The sequence below is a fragment of the Sus scrofa genome, chromosome 15 (genome assembly GCF_000003025.6).
Source record: "Sus scrofa isolate TJ Tabasco breed Duroc chromosome 15, Sscrofa11.1, whole genome shotgun sequence".
Classification (NCBI taxonomy): Eukaryota; Metazoa; Chordata; class Mammalia; order Artiodactyla; family Suidae; genus Sus; species Sus scrofa.
The window spans coordinates 99,774,996-99,791,714 of NC_010457.5; the positions used below are offsets into that span (position 1 = coordinate 99,774,996).

A 16,719-nucleotide genomic window follows, 5' to 3' on the forward strand; every position below is an offset into this window, starting at 1 on the left:
GGTTTTTGTTTTTGTTTTGTCTTTTTTAGGGCTGCACCTATGGCATATGGAAGTTCCCAGGCTAGGGGTCTAATTGGAGCTGTAGCTGCCAACCTATGCCACAGCCGCAGAAACACCAGATCCAAGCCGCGACCTACACCACAGCTCATGGCAATGCTGGATCCTTAACCCACTGAGCAAGGCCAGGGATCAAACCTTCGTGTTCATGGATACTAGTCAGATTCGTTTCTGCTGAGCCATGACGGGAACTCCCCTACAAGTTTTAATAAGTAAAAATCATTGACCAGTCATAATACTTTAAGAACAATGTCAGCCCTGGTGTTTGTGTGTATGTGTGTGTGTGTGTTGGGGGTGGGGGGTGGGAAGAGAGAGAGAGACTGAGGATGTCAGAGTCGGGGACTGAGAAACAGTGAAGAAATATCTATGCTTAAATTAAAATTTTTAATCCTTCCCCAACAGTTTTCTAGATTCATTTAAACATGCAAAGGTATAAATAGTCCACTGGAAACAACCTAAATGTCCATTGACAGAGGAATGGATAAAGAAGACATGGTTGGTATGGTTGGTACATATACACAATGGAATACTACTCAGCCATAAAAATAGTGAAATAAGCCATTTGCAACAACATGGATGGATCTAGAGATTATCATACTAAGTGAGGTCAGAGAAAGGCAAATATCATATCACTTATACGTGCAAACTAAAATATGATACAAATGAATATTTTCATAAAACAGAAATAGGCTTACAGGCACACAAAACAACCTGATGGTAGAGGGGGAGAGATAAATTAGGAGTTTGGGAATAGCAGACACAAACTACTATATATAAAATTAACAATGAAGTCCTATTGTATAGCACAGGGAACTATATTCAGTATCCTGTAATAAACAATGATGGAAAAGAATATGAAGGAGAATATACACATATATGTATAACTGAATCATTTTGCTATACAACAGAGACTAGTACATTGTATATCAACTATACTTCAATAACAAATTTTAAAAAATTAAAAAATATGGAAAAGTAGAGAAGAGTAATAACTAATATATAAGTGCCATGTTGGCACAGATCTACCTAACAAGACTACTCATATATTGTTCCTGCACAATAAATATCTATTGAACGAATGAATGAATAAATTAGGCTTTCTTTGATGAAGATGGGATTCTAATTACAGAAGTTCTAAACAAAAAACTCAGAATAATAAATTCACCTATACATAAAGATTCATTTCTAGATAAGTTATTTCATGTTCCAGATTTTTTTTTTTTTTTTTTTTTTTTTTTGCTTTTTAGGGATGCACCTGTGACCTATACCACAGCTAACAGCAACACCCAATCCTTAACCCATGGAGCTGGGCCAGGGGTCGAACATACATCCTCATGGATACTAGTCCGGTTCATTACCGCTGAGCCACAATGGGAACTCCCATGTTCCAGATATTATGAATGGGCACAGATATCAAGCTTATGGTGGAAAACTAAAAATATCCTAATTGCCTGTCCCAGGGCTTGTCCTTGCTCTTTTACCTATTATTCTCTTTATGGCTTATCTCTTCTTACCAGATTAAAAACAAAACAAAGGAAAATAAAATGATTTTTTTTAAATCATCTCTTTTTTTTGGTAAGATATTTATTTTTTCTACTATAGCTGATTTATAATGTTCTGTCAATAACCTCTCTTTTCTCAAGGCTAAATTCTTTTATTACTTTCTTTTTAAATTTATTTTGATTTTTTAAAAAATGTTAAAGTTTCATTGAAGTATAGTTGATTTACAATGTTGTGATATTTTCTGCTATACAACAAGTGAATTAGTTATACACACATACAATCCATTACTTTTTAGATTCCTTTCCCATTAAGATTATCACATAATATTGGGTAGAGCTCCCGTGCTGTACAGCAGGTCCCCATTTGCCAACCATTCCATATACCACAGTGTGCACATGCCAATCCCAAATCCCTAGCCATCCCTCCCTCTCACATCTCTCCTTTGGTAACCATAAATTTCTTTCCAAAGTTTATGTGTCTGTTTTTGTCCTGCAGATAAGTTCATTTGTATCCTTTTTAAAGATTCCACCTATAAGTGATGTCACATCAAAGCTAACTTCTTTACTAAATTACAATTTTACAAACAAAATGAAAGCACATGGCTTTCAAGTGCATTGTTTTACTTTTACGGAGCTTGACTTCTGAGTGGCCTCTGCTCTGTATGCGGTTTTGTCTGGTATTATCCATTGAGCATACAAGGCTGGTGTAAAGTGATTTTTTTGTTAGTGCCCCCTGTTAGGGGTCTACACCGGGGGATGAACATAGACTTATTTCTTTGTTTCCTTTTCTTTTTTGGCTGCCCTGCAGCATAGGGAATTCCTAGGCCAGATTCTAGCCACATATGTAACTTTCACTACAGATGCAGCAACACTGGATCCTTTAACTCACTGTGCTGGCTGGGGATCGAACCTGAGTCCTGGTGCTGCAGAGATGCCCCCGATCCCACTGTGCCACAATGGGAACTCCTCATGGTTTCCTTTCTAATGTTAAGTTAAAACTGAGTAAGACTTGCTTTATTCCAAGACTGAGCTGTAATTCTTGAGGTAAGTGAAGCTGAGCAAGCTATTCACTTTGGAAGGCAATAGAATTGAGTTTTGCTTCTGCAATCTGATTATACTAGCATCAGATTTATAAAATGAAATCTGTCAGTAACAAAAATTACAGACTAATTTAGACAACCATCTTCCCAAAGGCAGACAAGAAGTTTGTGGTCCTCTATGCATGTTTTTGCAAGTTCCTATAGGATTTATCTGAGGTCAGAGAACCAGATAAACATATTAATTTATATTTGACCAGTTGCTTATTGAAAGCTGATCAATTTACTTTTTGTTTATAGTTCAGAAGCCCTTCATTTTGCAATGGGTTTTAAACATTCCACACCTCAGTATTATCCCTTTGATACTCTTTTGTCAATAAAACACTACAAACCATTAAGTTCTATGGAAAGTGCAAACCTATCTCATTTTTCCATACTGGTGATTTAGTCAGCATCTTTTATGTTTTCCAAACTAGAGCATTAAAGAACCTGGTGTTTGTAGCTTCTTACCGCAGGATGGAGTTGGTATTGAAGGAAGAGTAGTGAAAAGGAGACAGAAAAAAGCTGTGCTGACAAGTAACATATACTATAGGAGTTCTCCTGTGAAGCAGTGTATTAAGGATCCGGCATTGTCGCTGTAGCAGCTTGGGTCACTGCTGTGACATGGGTTCAATCCCTGACTTGGGAATTTCTGCATGTCATAGGCAGCCAAAATAATAATAATAATAATAATGATAGTAATAATGTATACACTAAAGTAGAGATCAAGCAACAGCTGATTTTCCTAGTGGAGATATACATAGATATATAACTATATATAGGTATAAATATAGATACAGTGATGAATTTATTGCTATCTCTATAGATATCTATGTAATCTCATGACTTAAGGATTGAAAAGAAGTAAAATCCATATCATACCAGCCCAATTATTAGTCTCATATAGCACTGTTCCTTTCTTTGGCGTGTTAATACCATTTTGCCTTGGGAAACTATTCTTTTAAAAGTGTAATAGCCCTATATTATTTTTAAATACATAGATTCTAAAGTCAGCAATCTACCATTAGAAATTAAAGTACCTAATACTAGCAAAATTGAAGGGTTTGAGGTTGCCAGTAATATAAGAGCATACTAATAATTATTTCTATATTAAGGATTATGAGTGTGATAGTATAGATAATGGTAACTAGGTGATCACTTGGGATAAACTGAATTACACTGCAGTAGCAAACAATTTCCAGATCTCAGTAGTTTAACACAGCAAAAGCTTAGTTCTTATCCAAGCAAAGTCATGCCCAGGCAACTAACTCTCCCAGCAAAGTCATGCCCAGGCAACTAACTCTCCCTGTGATGGGTCAGCATTCCAGCCTGTTTATGCTACTTAAATGTCAACATATGATTCCACAATTTTGATGGCAGGGGGAATGCCCTGGAGAACCTCACACTGGTAGTTAAGTGCTTCTTCCCTCACACTCTGGCTCACATTTTCCTGGCCAAAGAAAGGTTTATGGTCACAGTGCCTTCACCTTGAGTGTACGCAGAAGAGGGGAACCAGAAATACTGGTGAGTAGCATTAATGTCTACATTCGCCACCTATTCAAGGGAAACTCTATAGGAGGTTTGAAAGCATATAAAAAATGTAAGACAAGGTGCTAAAGTGCCATATAGAGTAGCTAAGAGAAGTATGAAACCCTAAGTTTAACCTCAGTTGATTTAACAACAAAAAGATACAAACTAAAAATCCTCCAGCTTGAATCTCTTAATTGCCCACCTCCCCCCCAAAAGACTTTAAGAAGAAGAGAGACTACAGAAAGTAATATTTGATCTACTTGGTAGTTCAATGTATTTTGAGATTAAAATATCAAATTTTTAAAAACAGGAGTTCCCGTCGTGGCGCAGTGGTTAACGAATCCAACTAGGAACCATGAGGTCGCGGGTTCGGTCCCTGCCCTTGCTCAGTGGGTTAACGATCCGGCGTTGCCGTGAGCTGTGGTGTAGGTTGCAGACGTGGCTCAGATCCCGCGTTGCTGTGGCTCTGGCGTAGGCCAGTGGCTACAGCTCCGATTCAATCCCTAGCCTGGGAACCTCCATATGCCGCGGGAGCGGCCTAAGAAATAGCAACAACAACAACAACAAAAGACAAAAAAAAAAAAAAAAATTTTAAAAACATAAAACTGGGAAGATATTTATAGCTTAAACTGCCACAATTAGGAAAATGGCTCATTAATCATTTTTAATTAAACAATATAAAAATGAACAGAAACTTCTTTGTCAAACATTGAGGGGAGAAGGTCAAGGGTGCATGTAGAGTCATTCAGTAGAATAGGCTTTAGCTTATAAAAGAAAGTAAAAACCTTTGGAAATGTTCATAAAAGGTTTTAAAGGAGGAAGCCATGTTAGGCAAGAGTTTGAAGCATTTTATATTCTTCCATATTTAATATTTGAAGTAGAAACTTCTGAGGCTTAACACTGAAGTTTCAGTGAGTTGCAGTGAAGATTCATTTTTAAAAGGGCTGCCAAGGGGAAGGATGTTTCATCAGTTTAATCATGACCTTCAACAACTGGCGGTCCTTCTAGCATCTAAGAGCGTGGCAGCATTATGACTCTTAGGGCCCTATATTATCACTGGGTGTAGAAAAACTTTTTTAAAAAATATATTGCTTTTACCATCTAAGTTTTACTTTTCTTTTTTTGTAAGACTGGAATTACTGTCATATTCCTGAGCAACTTAAATTGTGAATATAATAACAATTTTTGAAATAACTACTTTTTTTTTTTTAATGGTCATACCCATGGCATATGGAATTTCCCAGGCCAGGGACCAAATCCAACCTACACTGCAACAATGCTGGATCCTTTACCCCACTGCACCAGGGCAGGGATCGAACTCACCACTCAAGCCACTGAAGTTGGATTCTTAACCCACCGTGCCACAGTGAGAACTCCTGAAATAACTACTTTTAAAAGTAAAAGTAATTACTCAAGTATTACTTTTACTTGAGTAGTAACAGTACACAATTAGATATTGCCAATATTTTTCTAGCATTCCTAAAGCCTACATTTCTCAGAGTTTGTGAATCTCTCTGGATATGGGTCTTACACTTAAGTGAATTTGTTTTCAAATGGAGTTCAATAATACAAATGAGGATGGTAAGGAGTACTGTAATTTGCTGATATGACAGGTCAGCTGATTTGCTGGTTATATAATTTATTATTTTAAGTAATGAAAACTAACAGCATTTACATTTCCTTTCATAGTCAGCAATGATGACTGACTTTAAAGTAATATTCTATTAGCTTTCCAAAACCCAACAAAGAACTCTGTATAGGATAGCATTTGAAGAGCCAGAAATTCTAGTAAATGAGCTTCATGTAAACAACATTGATTAATTTTATCAAAGCAATAAAAATAAAAGTGAGATTACTACATGTAAAGGACGTAGACTGTGAGGACTTGGGGGAAGCATACATTAAAAGGAAGAATTGTAACAAATAAAACTGTAAAATACAGTGGGATGGGTTACTAATATAATGTTGTTTTAAGAAATATACAAACGTTGAAAAATGGCTGCCTTAGAAGGAAGTACGGTTATTTCCCCAAGCTCCTTCAACCTCCCCTACTTCCCCCTACTCCCCACCATGATCACATAAAGAGGGACTGGAGTCTCGGGCTGCTTTCAAAGCCCACATTTACCTTGTCTGGCCTCAAGCAACGAATGATAAGCATCCTTTGAAACTCACTCGTTTTATCTTCCCAATCATCAGGAAAAACCTCATGATGTGGTTCCTAAAATGACAGTGGATATGATTCAATCTTATTTGGAAGATTATTTCTAATAAAAGCCCCAGTAATTTGACTTTTATACCAATTTTAAAAGAAAACATATAGTGCCTAAAAGAAATCAAGAATGCTAATGTAAATTTTATTAGGTTGGGGGCAAAGTTATAAAATAAGAAATAAAAAGAAAATTTTAAATGTCATTAAAAAAATAAAAACTGGAACAAGAATTAAGCAGCTTAATATCAATATGAATACTAATCAACAGACAAAGTGATCTCTGTTATTAAAAAATAAACATGCATTAGGAGCATTTTTTCCATTATTTCGCCAAAGGAATTTTTAAAAAATCTACCAACTACTCTCATTATCTATTTATAAAAGTAAATAAAAATAGATATAAAATTTATTTATAAAAGTAAACATTTATTACAAAAGAAGGAAAAAGGATATTGTACTAAATTTTATTGTGCTACTTCTTGTTTTGAAAAAAATTTGCTATCTTTTTAATGACATTTGAAAATGTGTATAATAAAGAAGTCAAAGTGTGCCAATAAAAATATACAAGAAGAGAGGTATCAAGATCCCAGGAGGAGGGATAAACCTTGAAAAAAAGAGAGACATTTGTATCTTTGAAACTTCAGGGAAGGCTATGTGATATCTGTGATTAGAAATCTCCATGCTTCAGCACAGTGAAATTTCCATTTAAATTAGAATGAGCTACATATCAAAACATACTCGAGACCAGAATATTGAATTAATATGTAGGCACAATCTTACTATCATGTAAATATAATAAATACCTAACTGAACAAAACATGTTCTCCACATATCTGGCTCCTTCCACCTCTCTCAAACAGAGCTGTTGCATATTAAACCCAAGGAAAGCAGAATGTCCAAAGAGTAGAAACAATAGAAAAAATTAACTGAGAATCAGCCTAATATTAGTCCTTGTACTAAAGAAATAATGGGGGAAGGCAACAATATCTATATATTCCAGGAAGAAAATTGCATATCATGGTATGCTATAACAGTCTCCAATTAGCAAGACAGGGTCCCGTAAATATTATTTGAGAACTATTAGCTTTTCTTTCCCTTCCAATGACAAAAATATTAGCTTGTATCCTGCAGTCAGAAAACTTAAACGATAGCTATTTGGTACAATTTTAACTCATCTTCCATTATTATTGCTAAAGGCTAAGTTGGTAATAAATAAAAACCTGGCATCGAAATTCAAAGAGTATTTTAAGGACTATGAAGTTTTTTGCAACCCTACACATTTTGAGGAAGTCAAATAGAAGTGGAAACAGAACCACCAATTCAGAAGGTGGGGATAATCAATGTTGAAACATTGATTTTAATACCTGACCAGTTGTTAAAAGCGTACTTAAATCTTGTTTTCATTCAAATATAAGGATGAATTATTTAACGTTATTTTCTCCACTTAAAAACTTTGAAATAAGAGGGTTAAAAACATACCAAACTATCATAGACTTTTTTCCATCCATCCTTTAGGTGCATAAACTCCCTACGAATGGTTTTGAAGGCAGGCAAATCATCTAGTCGACATATTTCATCCCAAGACTTTTGAGGAAGCCACGGACAAGGGTTGGCATGAGGATTATCCAGTCCAATGCCACCAGTTAACAGAAATCTCCACTCAGATTTATTAATCTTTGTAACAAAGCAGCATGATGAGTCAGAAATGAGTTCATCATAAACATGGTAAACTTAACAACAATTTGAAAAGAATTGACTGTTGGATTTTAAAGACAGATATGATCCCTATAAAATTCTACAGTTACTGGGAGTTCCCATCCTGGCTCAGAGGAAATGAATCTGACTAGCATCCATAAGGATGCAGGTTTGATCCCTGGCCTCGCTCAGTGGGTTAAAGATCCAGTGTTGCCACGAGCTGTGGTGTAGGTCACAGACGCGGCTTGGACCTGGCATTGCTGTGGTTGTGGTGTAGGCCAGTGGCTACTGCTCTGATTTGACCCCTAGGAACCCCCATATGCTGCTGGTGTGGCCCTAAAAAGACAAAAAAAAAAAAAAAAAAGAAAAGAAAAAAAGAAAAAAAATTCTATAGATACTGGTATCTTTCTTCATAAGAAACCAATGTACCTACTATAACCAGTTTTCAAAAATAGTTCCATTCTAGATAGCTACTTTCTGATAATTTCCTTCCAGAATTACTGATCTAAACATGACAATTTGAAATTTATTCTGCTTGAACATATTTCCGAAATGACTGCTTAGAGTTTTATTGGCTTTAAAAATTGTGGGAAGACAAAAAGTCATCAACCTGCCATGTTTTCAATTATTTTGTATAAAATATAATGAGATAATGTTATAACGTTTTTGCAAGAAATGCAAAAATAAAGACTTTACTCCTTCAGAATGTAATTAATACATCACCATATGAAATCATAAATCTTAAACATATGAGTATATAAAACAGTGAATTTACCATTCTTAAAGTGATTCCTATAGCTTAAGTAAATTGATTTGAAACACATAAAAAAATTAATAAATGTTACTGTTAAGCCCAATGGTTAGATTTGACAAAATTGCAAAAGGTCCTAAAAACATTCTTTTATATTATTACTTGGTGTAATACATATTTAGTAAATTTATATGCATACTTATATGAGATTCTGATAGAAACTATTTTAAATTAAAACATACAACAATTTAAGTAGTAGTAGTTACACAATGCATGCTGATTATTTTTCACCTCTATGAAATTTCAGTCTAGTTGTGATTTCTGGCATTAATTATGATAATTACTATTTACAATCTTTTGTGTATGTCCCCACACGAATTCATACATTAATCAATTAACATTAATATGGCTTTTTCACTATAAATTAAAATAGTACTGACCGAATGCTCATGTATCATCAGATTTACAGTAAGGCAAAAGGAAAAGAGTAGTTTATCCTTTTCAAAAAGGGATCGGCAGACATTAACATAAAGTGAATAAGTGAAATGATCCTTGAGAATTTGAAGCCTAAGGGTCAATAGAAGAAAAGTAAATAAATAAAAATGCATTATCCTTTCAAAAAAATGCGCTTGAGGAAAATTATTATAAACCATTTAGACATATGCTCTTCTAATAAGCTTTCTGGTCAATTACTCCCAAAACAATCAAGGATCTTTATTAACTGGGAGCACCAATTTGAGAGCTACACAATGTAGAAGCACTTGAGTAGAACTGCATTTTTACCATCGACTGGTCTTTTAAAAAAACTTAATTTTCTTTCTGGGAAAAAAAGCCAATGCACAGTATATTAATCTCTTACACTTAATAGTTTTTGGACTATTTTTATAAAACATGTCTTAGGATAAAATTGGACTTCCTTATTCCATCAACACTTCCAAATATTTTATATTTTATAGTAAATGAACAGACTAAAGTTCATTTAAAGCTCCTTTATTAAATTAACATTAAGTTTAGTAGTGTGTTACTCGGCTCATAAATCCATAAAAGCAGGAGAAATATAAAACTTGATAACCTACATTTTTATTTACCACATAAACACAGAAATATTAATAATCACAATATTTGCAACTAACAGCTTCTAAGCATTAACTTGTGTGATCTGTATTCACAATAATTCTTAGTATGAATCTAGCACTTTAAGCATTTTCACTAATTATCTCATGAAGAATAAACTACCACTGAGACAAAAATTTAAAACATATTTTTATTACATTGGTTTTAGCAGTTATAATAGAAATAAACAGTTGGCTAAAAATAATTGTAGAGAGCTAATTATTGACATAGATTAATGACCTCAACTATCAAACAGATCAATTATCTAAGGGAAAAATTAGTGAAGGTTGATTATGAATAAGCAACATTATATTGGCCTTTCTTAATATGTCTAGGAAAAAAAAAAAAAAGTCTAGCAGCACAACCATATCTTGGCTATTTCCAGACTCTTAGCCTGAGCTGTATATCATCCCAGCTCTAGTTTTTTCCTTACCTCCCTATTTCTTTAATTATTCCCTGTCAGCATTCCCATAAAAAGAATTATAACAAATTCATATATTTTACTTCTGAGAAGTCTGTAAAAGCTTGATAGAAAGGGTCTTAAAACTAGTTGCTGAAATATAGCTGAATTTTTGGAAGATTTAAAATAATCATACCATTCCTGTCCTTACTTTTTGCTAATAGATGGTTTTTCCACACTTGGCATTTACTTTCTCACATCTGTAACAGTAGAATTAATATAGGGTGACTCAAATTTGTCTCTCTAGAATAAAATAAAAATTTCTGCACTTAAGAAAAATTTCCTCTTGTAGATAGGAAGATCAAAAGGAAAATTATAAGGGTCAATCATACCAGAAATTCAAATTCAGTTTCATTAGTGATAAAAATGCAGATTAAAACTGATATTTTAAAAATCTGTTAAAGTATGAGAGGATCAAGATTATTATTTTCAATGCTGATTCATGACGCAGTACTGTAAGATCATTCAGGCTCCTCTGATGGAGTTGTACATTTGAATAAACTTACAGGAAAGGAATTTATGTCAGGAATCTGAAAGAAGTGAACACCTTTGTTCTAATTTTGAGATTTAGCCTAAGGAAATAATTAATGATGTGGAGATTTATATTTATTGCAGTTATTTATAATACAAAAGTTGGAGACCATGTGCCAGTCTCACAAGAGAAAATTTTGGTACATTCATATATTGTGCAACTACTAAAAATTATATTTTAGAAGAGTATTTAATAACATGAGAAAACTATTTTGAAATAGGTAGAAGGAAAAGAAACTGTGTGCATACTCATGTCATCTTACGTGTATTTCTAAGATAGAGGAGAGAGAGAGTTAGTAATTAATTTGTTTGGTTCCTGTAACAAGCTATATTCTAGTTAGATTTTTGTTTCTGTACTTATTTTTTGCTGCAGTTATTAATTTTGCTATAATAAATTCTGATGTATTAAATTTTATAAAAAACAGATAATCCCTATTATTACGCCTATTTCATGGTATATACCATAGTAGCTATAATGTATGTTTGGTGTCAAAATTAAATGATTATTATGAATAAAAACTATCAGAAGACAAAAATGAAATAATTTTTATCTCTGAATAAAAGGAAATAAGAGATAATTTTAGACCAATTTTAAGACTCTCAAACAATTTAGTAGTTTGCTGCAAAAAGTCACATGCTTTCTTTGCCTTTATTATTTTGCTATAATCCTATAGCTGCCCAGAGTCCACAGGTTATCCGATTTTGGTGATTTTTCCCCCAGCTTTACTGAGGTATGATTGACAAGTAAAAGTTGTATATATTTAAAAGGTTATCTGATATTTATCAATGATTGACAAATAAACAAATGATTCCCATGAGAACTCTATTTTCGACTTGTGAATGGGAGCTAGCTTCTTTTTCCTTAAAAAAAAAAAAGGGAAGATTTAAGACTACTGACAAAGTCTCTTGTTGTAGCCACTCTGAAACTCTATTTGGCAATATTTATTAAAATGGAATATATGCATACCCTGTGAACATCAATTCCATGCCTGGATATATACCTACCAGTCATGTGTACATATGAAAGACATGTACAAGAGTGTTCAGGACAGCAAAAATGTAAAATAGCCCCAAACTGGAAGCTACCCAAATGTCCTTAACAGTACAATGAATGAATAATTTGTGGTATAGTGAAAAGGCAAAAAAAAAAAAGAGGTTTAATTTTTTTCATATCAAAAAATTTTTAAAGGTATTTCCCTCTCCTTTTTCAAGAGCATTTACTTTTATGATAGAACATGATGGAGGGTAATGTGAGAAAAAGAATGTATAAATATACATATAACTGGGTCACTTTACTGTAGAGCAGAACCTGACAGAACACTGTAAATCAGTTATAATAAAAATAAATAGGAAAAATTATAAGTAGTTTCTTGCCTCTTTGAAATATATATAAATTATTGTGAACACTAGGTAGGTCTTTTGTCAGATTTATGACCCAAGAATGTCCTTCTCAAAGACCTGAGAGCTGTCTTCATGGGCACCTGGCTTTTAGTTGTAAAACTACATCCTGTCATAAAGATGAGAGACATTTGTTTTTCTTCTGGATGAAGCCAGTTTGCTAACTCAGTCAGTAAAGTTAGGAGATTTCTGTTTTTCCAATATCTTAGTGGATTGCTGGTGATGCAGGTCACATTCTGGTTTAATATTTACTCAATAAAAACCTGTTTTGTTTTGTTTTTTTTCTCTACCACTTTGTGGAGAAAATTTCTGAATTGGGAAAAGATTTGCTTTTACACTTCCCAACAGTATAGGAGCACATGGAATGCTATTTAACAATGAAAGTGAATATACCACAGCACTATACAAAACAATACCAACTTCACAAACACGATGTTAAGTGCAAGAGGCTAGGGGAAAAAAGAAAGCACAGACCATGTGATTTCACTTACATGGTGTTTTAACATAGGCAAATTCATCTCTAGTGTTCAAAGTCAGGACCGTGATTACCTTCAGGGTAGGGGTTAAGGGACTAGAAGGGGTCACAGAGTGCTCTCTGGACTGTTGATAATGTTCTATGTCTTGACCTGAGTGCTCACTTATGAAAATTTATCAAGCGAATACTTCTGATTTCTGCATGTTTTTGTATGTGTATCTTCAATAAAAGTTTTCAAGTGCATTTTTCCTATTTATTCGTTGGCTCCAGAATTATACTTTTAACATTGCTGTGGTCACCAATATAATCTTATTGTTTCTAAATTAAAGGATTTTAACTAAAAAAGAAAGTCATATTTTGTTTTCTGGATTTCATTCAAATCTTAGATCTGGGTACAAGAATCTGATTTTCTATACATCATAAGCTATGTCACAGTTATGAAGAAGCAGATTTCATACCTGTGGATGAGATATAATAAGATAATGAAAGAGCCAATAACTATTTTTAAAGCATAAATGTGTCCTAATTTTTAAATCTTGTACACAAAATGTGTCTTTTAAGAGATAAAACAAAAGTTTTTTCTCTAGACTCCAGCCAAACTTTGATTTTAAACTAACTAAAATGATAGCATTCTGGTGGTCATGTTTTAACCAAGGTAGAAATTAAGAACTGCAGCAAAAAGCAGAAGATGATTTACTGTGTCACTCCATGTGATCAGCTCTGTGACAAGTTCTCATTTCTAGGAATGTATTTTTTTAAATCCTTGCCTCCAGGAACTTGGGATCTAGCGTGAAAACTAGACATGCCTGTTTGAGTAAATAATGTAATGCAAATGGTTGGGGACTTTTCTAAGAAAAGTCACAAATTTTTGATTTCTGTATTTCAGTAGTCCTTGTTAACCTTGAAAATGTTAAGATACTGGAAGAAATAGAGAAATAAAGGAAACATTTTCAAATATTGTAATATAAAAAGAAAATTTAAACTCTATAATCATGCATTCCTTCCCTAAAGACAAATCTCTTCCTCCTTTTCTTCTCCTTTTCATGGGCAAAGATTTAAAAAAGTTGTTTGTTAAGCCAAGTGTCAGTCTTATACCTACATTAGTCTTACATGCAAGTTTGTAAAAAAATGAATGATACTAACTGAAAATCGCTCAGTCTAAGAACATTTAAATTTTGGCAAAATTCTACCATGATAAATGAAAGGAATTCAATTCAGATTTCAGGAGATGAGAATTTTGGATTTCTAAAAGATTTTTCTTAATTATGTTAAGCAGTAAACTAAGTTTCCTTTGTGGGTATGAAGAATTAGGAAACTGAAGTACCTAGCTCCATACTGATCAATAAAGTTATAAAGGGCAAAGGTGGCAATTATTTTCTTTGTTTAAGACATAATTTAATGTTAGACTCTATTAAAAACATGTTTTAATGCCAAACTAAAATTTATCTCACTGACAACAAATAAAATGAACTTTTTTTCTCTTATAGACTTACCATTAAGTAGGCCTTAATTCCATTACTTACTGTAATAGCCAACAGGAAAATATTTCATATAAATAAGAACAACATAATAATCATGATAGACTATTTCCTTTAAAAACCCTGTTATCAGACAAACGGTATATATGTGTATATCAAAATGTGAATCTGTAGCTTGTGGAATGCAAGCTTTCAGAGAGTAAGAGTCCTATTTTTTAGGAGTATTGCCTTCTCTTTCCATACCTCCAATCATAACTATATTCTGTAAATGATAAACAGAGGTAAATGCTTTCTCTTTTTAGAATGGCATTATAATCCCATATCTCTGTAAACAGTTTCTTGACAGACTGAATTTGATCACATCTGTTCAGTTTCTAACCCTCAAATCTATTTCTGCTACAGTTATTAATCAAGTTAATTCTAGCTATGTGGCTGTGAAGTACACACCACTCCCTGAAGCAACAATGAAGGACATTGATCACTATGTATTTTCCATGCACGTTTAAAATTACTATTAATTAGCATTGCTTTTACGTACCTTTTTGACAAAATTTCTGATTTCTCTGAATTTTCAATAGACAGGATGAAAAGGTTAATAAACCAGGTTAGTGAGTATTGGTACATGGGCTCAATGTTAGCTAAATCAGCAATAGAAAAAAACAGGATGGTGGAATGAATAGCAATAGGTCGATAGCCCATGCGGGTGGTATCAATCTTTTTCTCTGTCTCCTCGGCTACTTCCTGCTTTTGAGAAATCTCATTAGCCAAAGCCTTGGAGGAAGATAATATCTTAATGGCAGTTTCATCTTCTAATATATTGCCTTCTGAAGATGAAAGGACTTCTAAAATCTTGTCTTCTATTTCTTTTAACTGCCTGGAATAAAACACAATGTTCTCAGCAGAAGAAATCATTAAAAATCACTTCACGTGTATGTTCTTTTATAAGAGACAAAGAGCTTGTAACCTAAAGAAATGCATTACATTGTGACGAACATCCGTAACCGTGATGCCATACAATTAATTTCTTATCTTGCAAAATGTCAAAAAGACAGGCCTTTCTGCTTCACTTCTCTTTCTAATGGTCATTTATGCGGTAACTTGAGAGAGAGATGCTAAGCCAATCTACTCTGCCATCAAATATCTCAGCCCCCAATGAACAGAAAGTATCACTCCATTTATTTTCTGAAATTTTTCATGACTTACAAAGCCTTACCCTTTTTACCTATGATATAGATATTACAGGCAGAAAGTGGGCTGCAGCAATTTATTTATTCAAGACTGTGCCCCAGCGAAAACAGGTAACCTCAGCCACATAATGAATCCTAAAACTTTTGTGCTAAAACTTGAACAGGTGAAAATATATGGCTTTGATGTGTGGCAGGCCCTCTAATTCTCCCAGTGCTTGTATAAAATTATACTCTGCAATGCAATCTTCCAAATTAACATAGAGGCAAGGTAAAACCTTATATTTTCCACTAAGTCTTTCCATCCAATGTACCTACTGAATCTAACAAAGGAGATCTTTAAAATGTACTTTCATTCATTCTAAGTGATCTTGAAACAAGTAAGAATAATTCTGGGTTTTATAACGTTTAAAACCTTTTGTTTTCGGCTCCTTGTAATATCAAGGCTTGCTTTTCTTCTTCAAGGTCGGGCCTTTCTCGTGCCACTACAATTCCCAAAAGTTGATCCTGCATTCCCTCAGACGTGATCATGAAGTTTAATAGCGTCACCTGAAAATGAAAGAATACACAGTAATCACAGCAGTGTTTCTACTGAGACAGCCTCTGCTTACACACTTCAAAATGACTCTACCATAGTAGTAAGTGTGAAAAGTGAAACTTTTAGAGACTGTATTAAGGATACAGTCAAGCTTGATTGTTGGATTCAAAGCTCATTCAAGTTTCTCTTGGTCATAAATGTAATACTTTAAAGGGTTTTGTGTGGTGATCAATTTACTCTTACTTCAAATTGGTCCAATTTCTTACAACTCCTTAATCCCCAAATCGATTAGAATCAGGCTGGAAGCTATCCTTCATCTTGGCTGGGCTAGCTGATTTATGTTTTAAGGATCCTAGCGGTGCCAAAAAGTAAAGGAGATCTTACAAAGTGAGATAAGAGTAAAAAGAACACTGTGATTACTTGTCATAAGTAATCATATTATATAACACAACAATGTATACTTTAATGCAATAAATCATATTACAGTACAGCATATTATACTATGATATGGTACTCAGTCACTATTGTGAACTAAGGAATGTGCATTTCCACACTGTCCATCAAGTTGCAGTCTGCTAATATCTGCTTTATCCTGGTATCTAATAGCTCTTACAGGCAGGTCTCACTCTGTTGCCTACATCTTAAAATCCCCCCTTTCCTGAGTCTTTCCCATAAGTGGGAAAGTAATCATGCTTAGATATCTCTTTTAAAAATGCAAAAAA

The 16,719-nt window shown here is 33.8% G+C and overlaps 1 protein-coding gene across 1 annotated transcript in view; it reads right to left on the reverse strand.

The window, feature by feature from the left end:
* The window catches only part of DNAH7 (dynein axonemal heavy chain 7), a 265,071-nt gene that overhangs the window by 52,718 nt on the left and 195,634 nt on the right, over positions 1-16,719 (reverse strand). Inside the window, 5 exon segments of the mRNA XM_021075816.1 lie at positions 6,291-6,383; positions 7,854-8,048; positions 9,261-9,387; positions 14,814-15,149; positions 15,875-16,008. Of these exon segments, the coding sequence (XP_020931475.1) occupies positions 6,291-6,383; positions 7,854-8,048; positions 9,261-9,387; positions 14,814-15,149; positions 15,875-16,008 (885 nt within the window).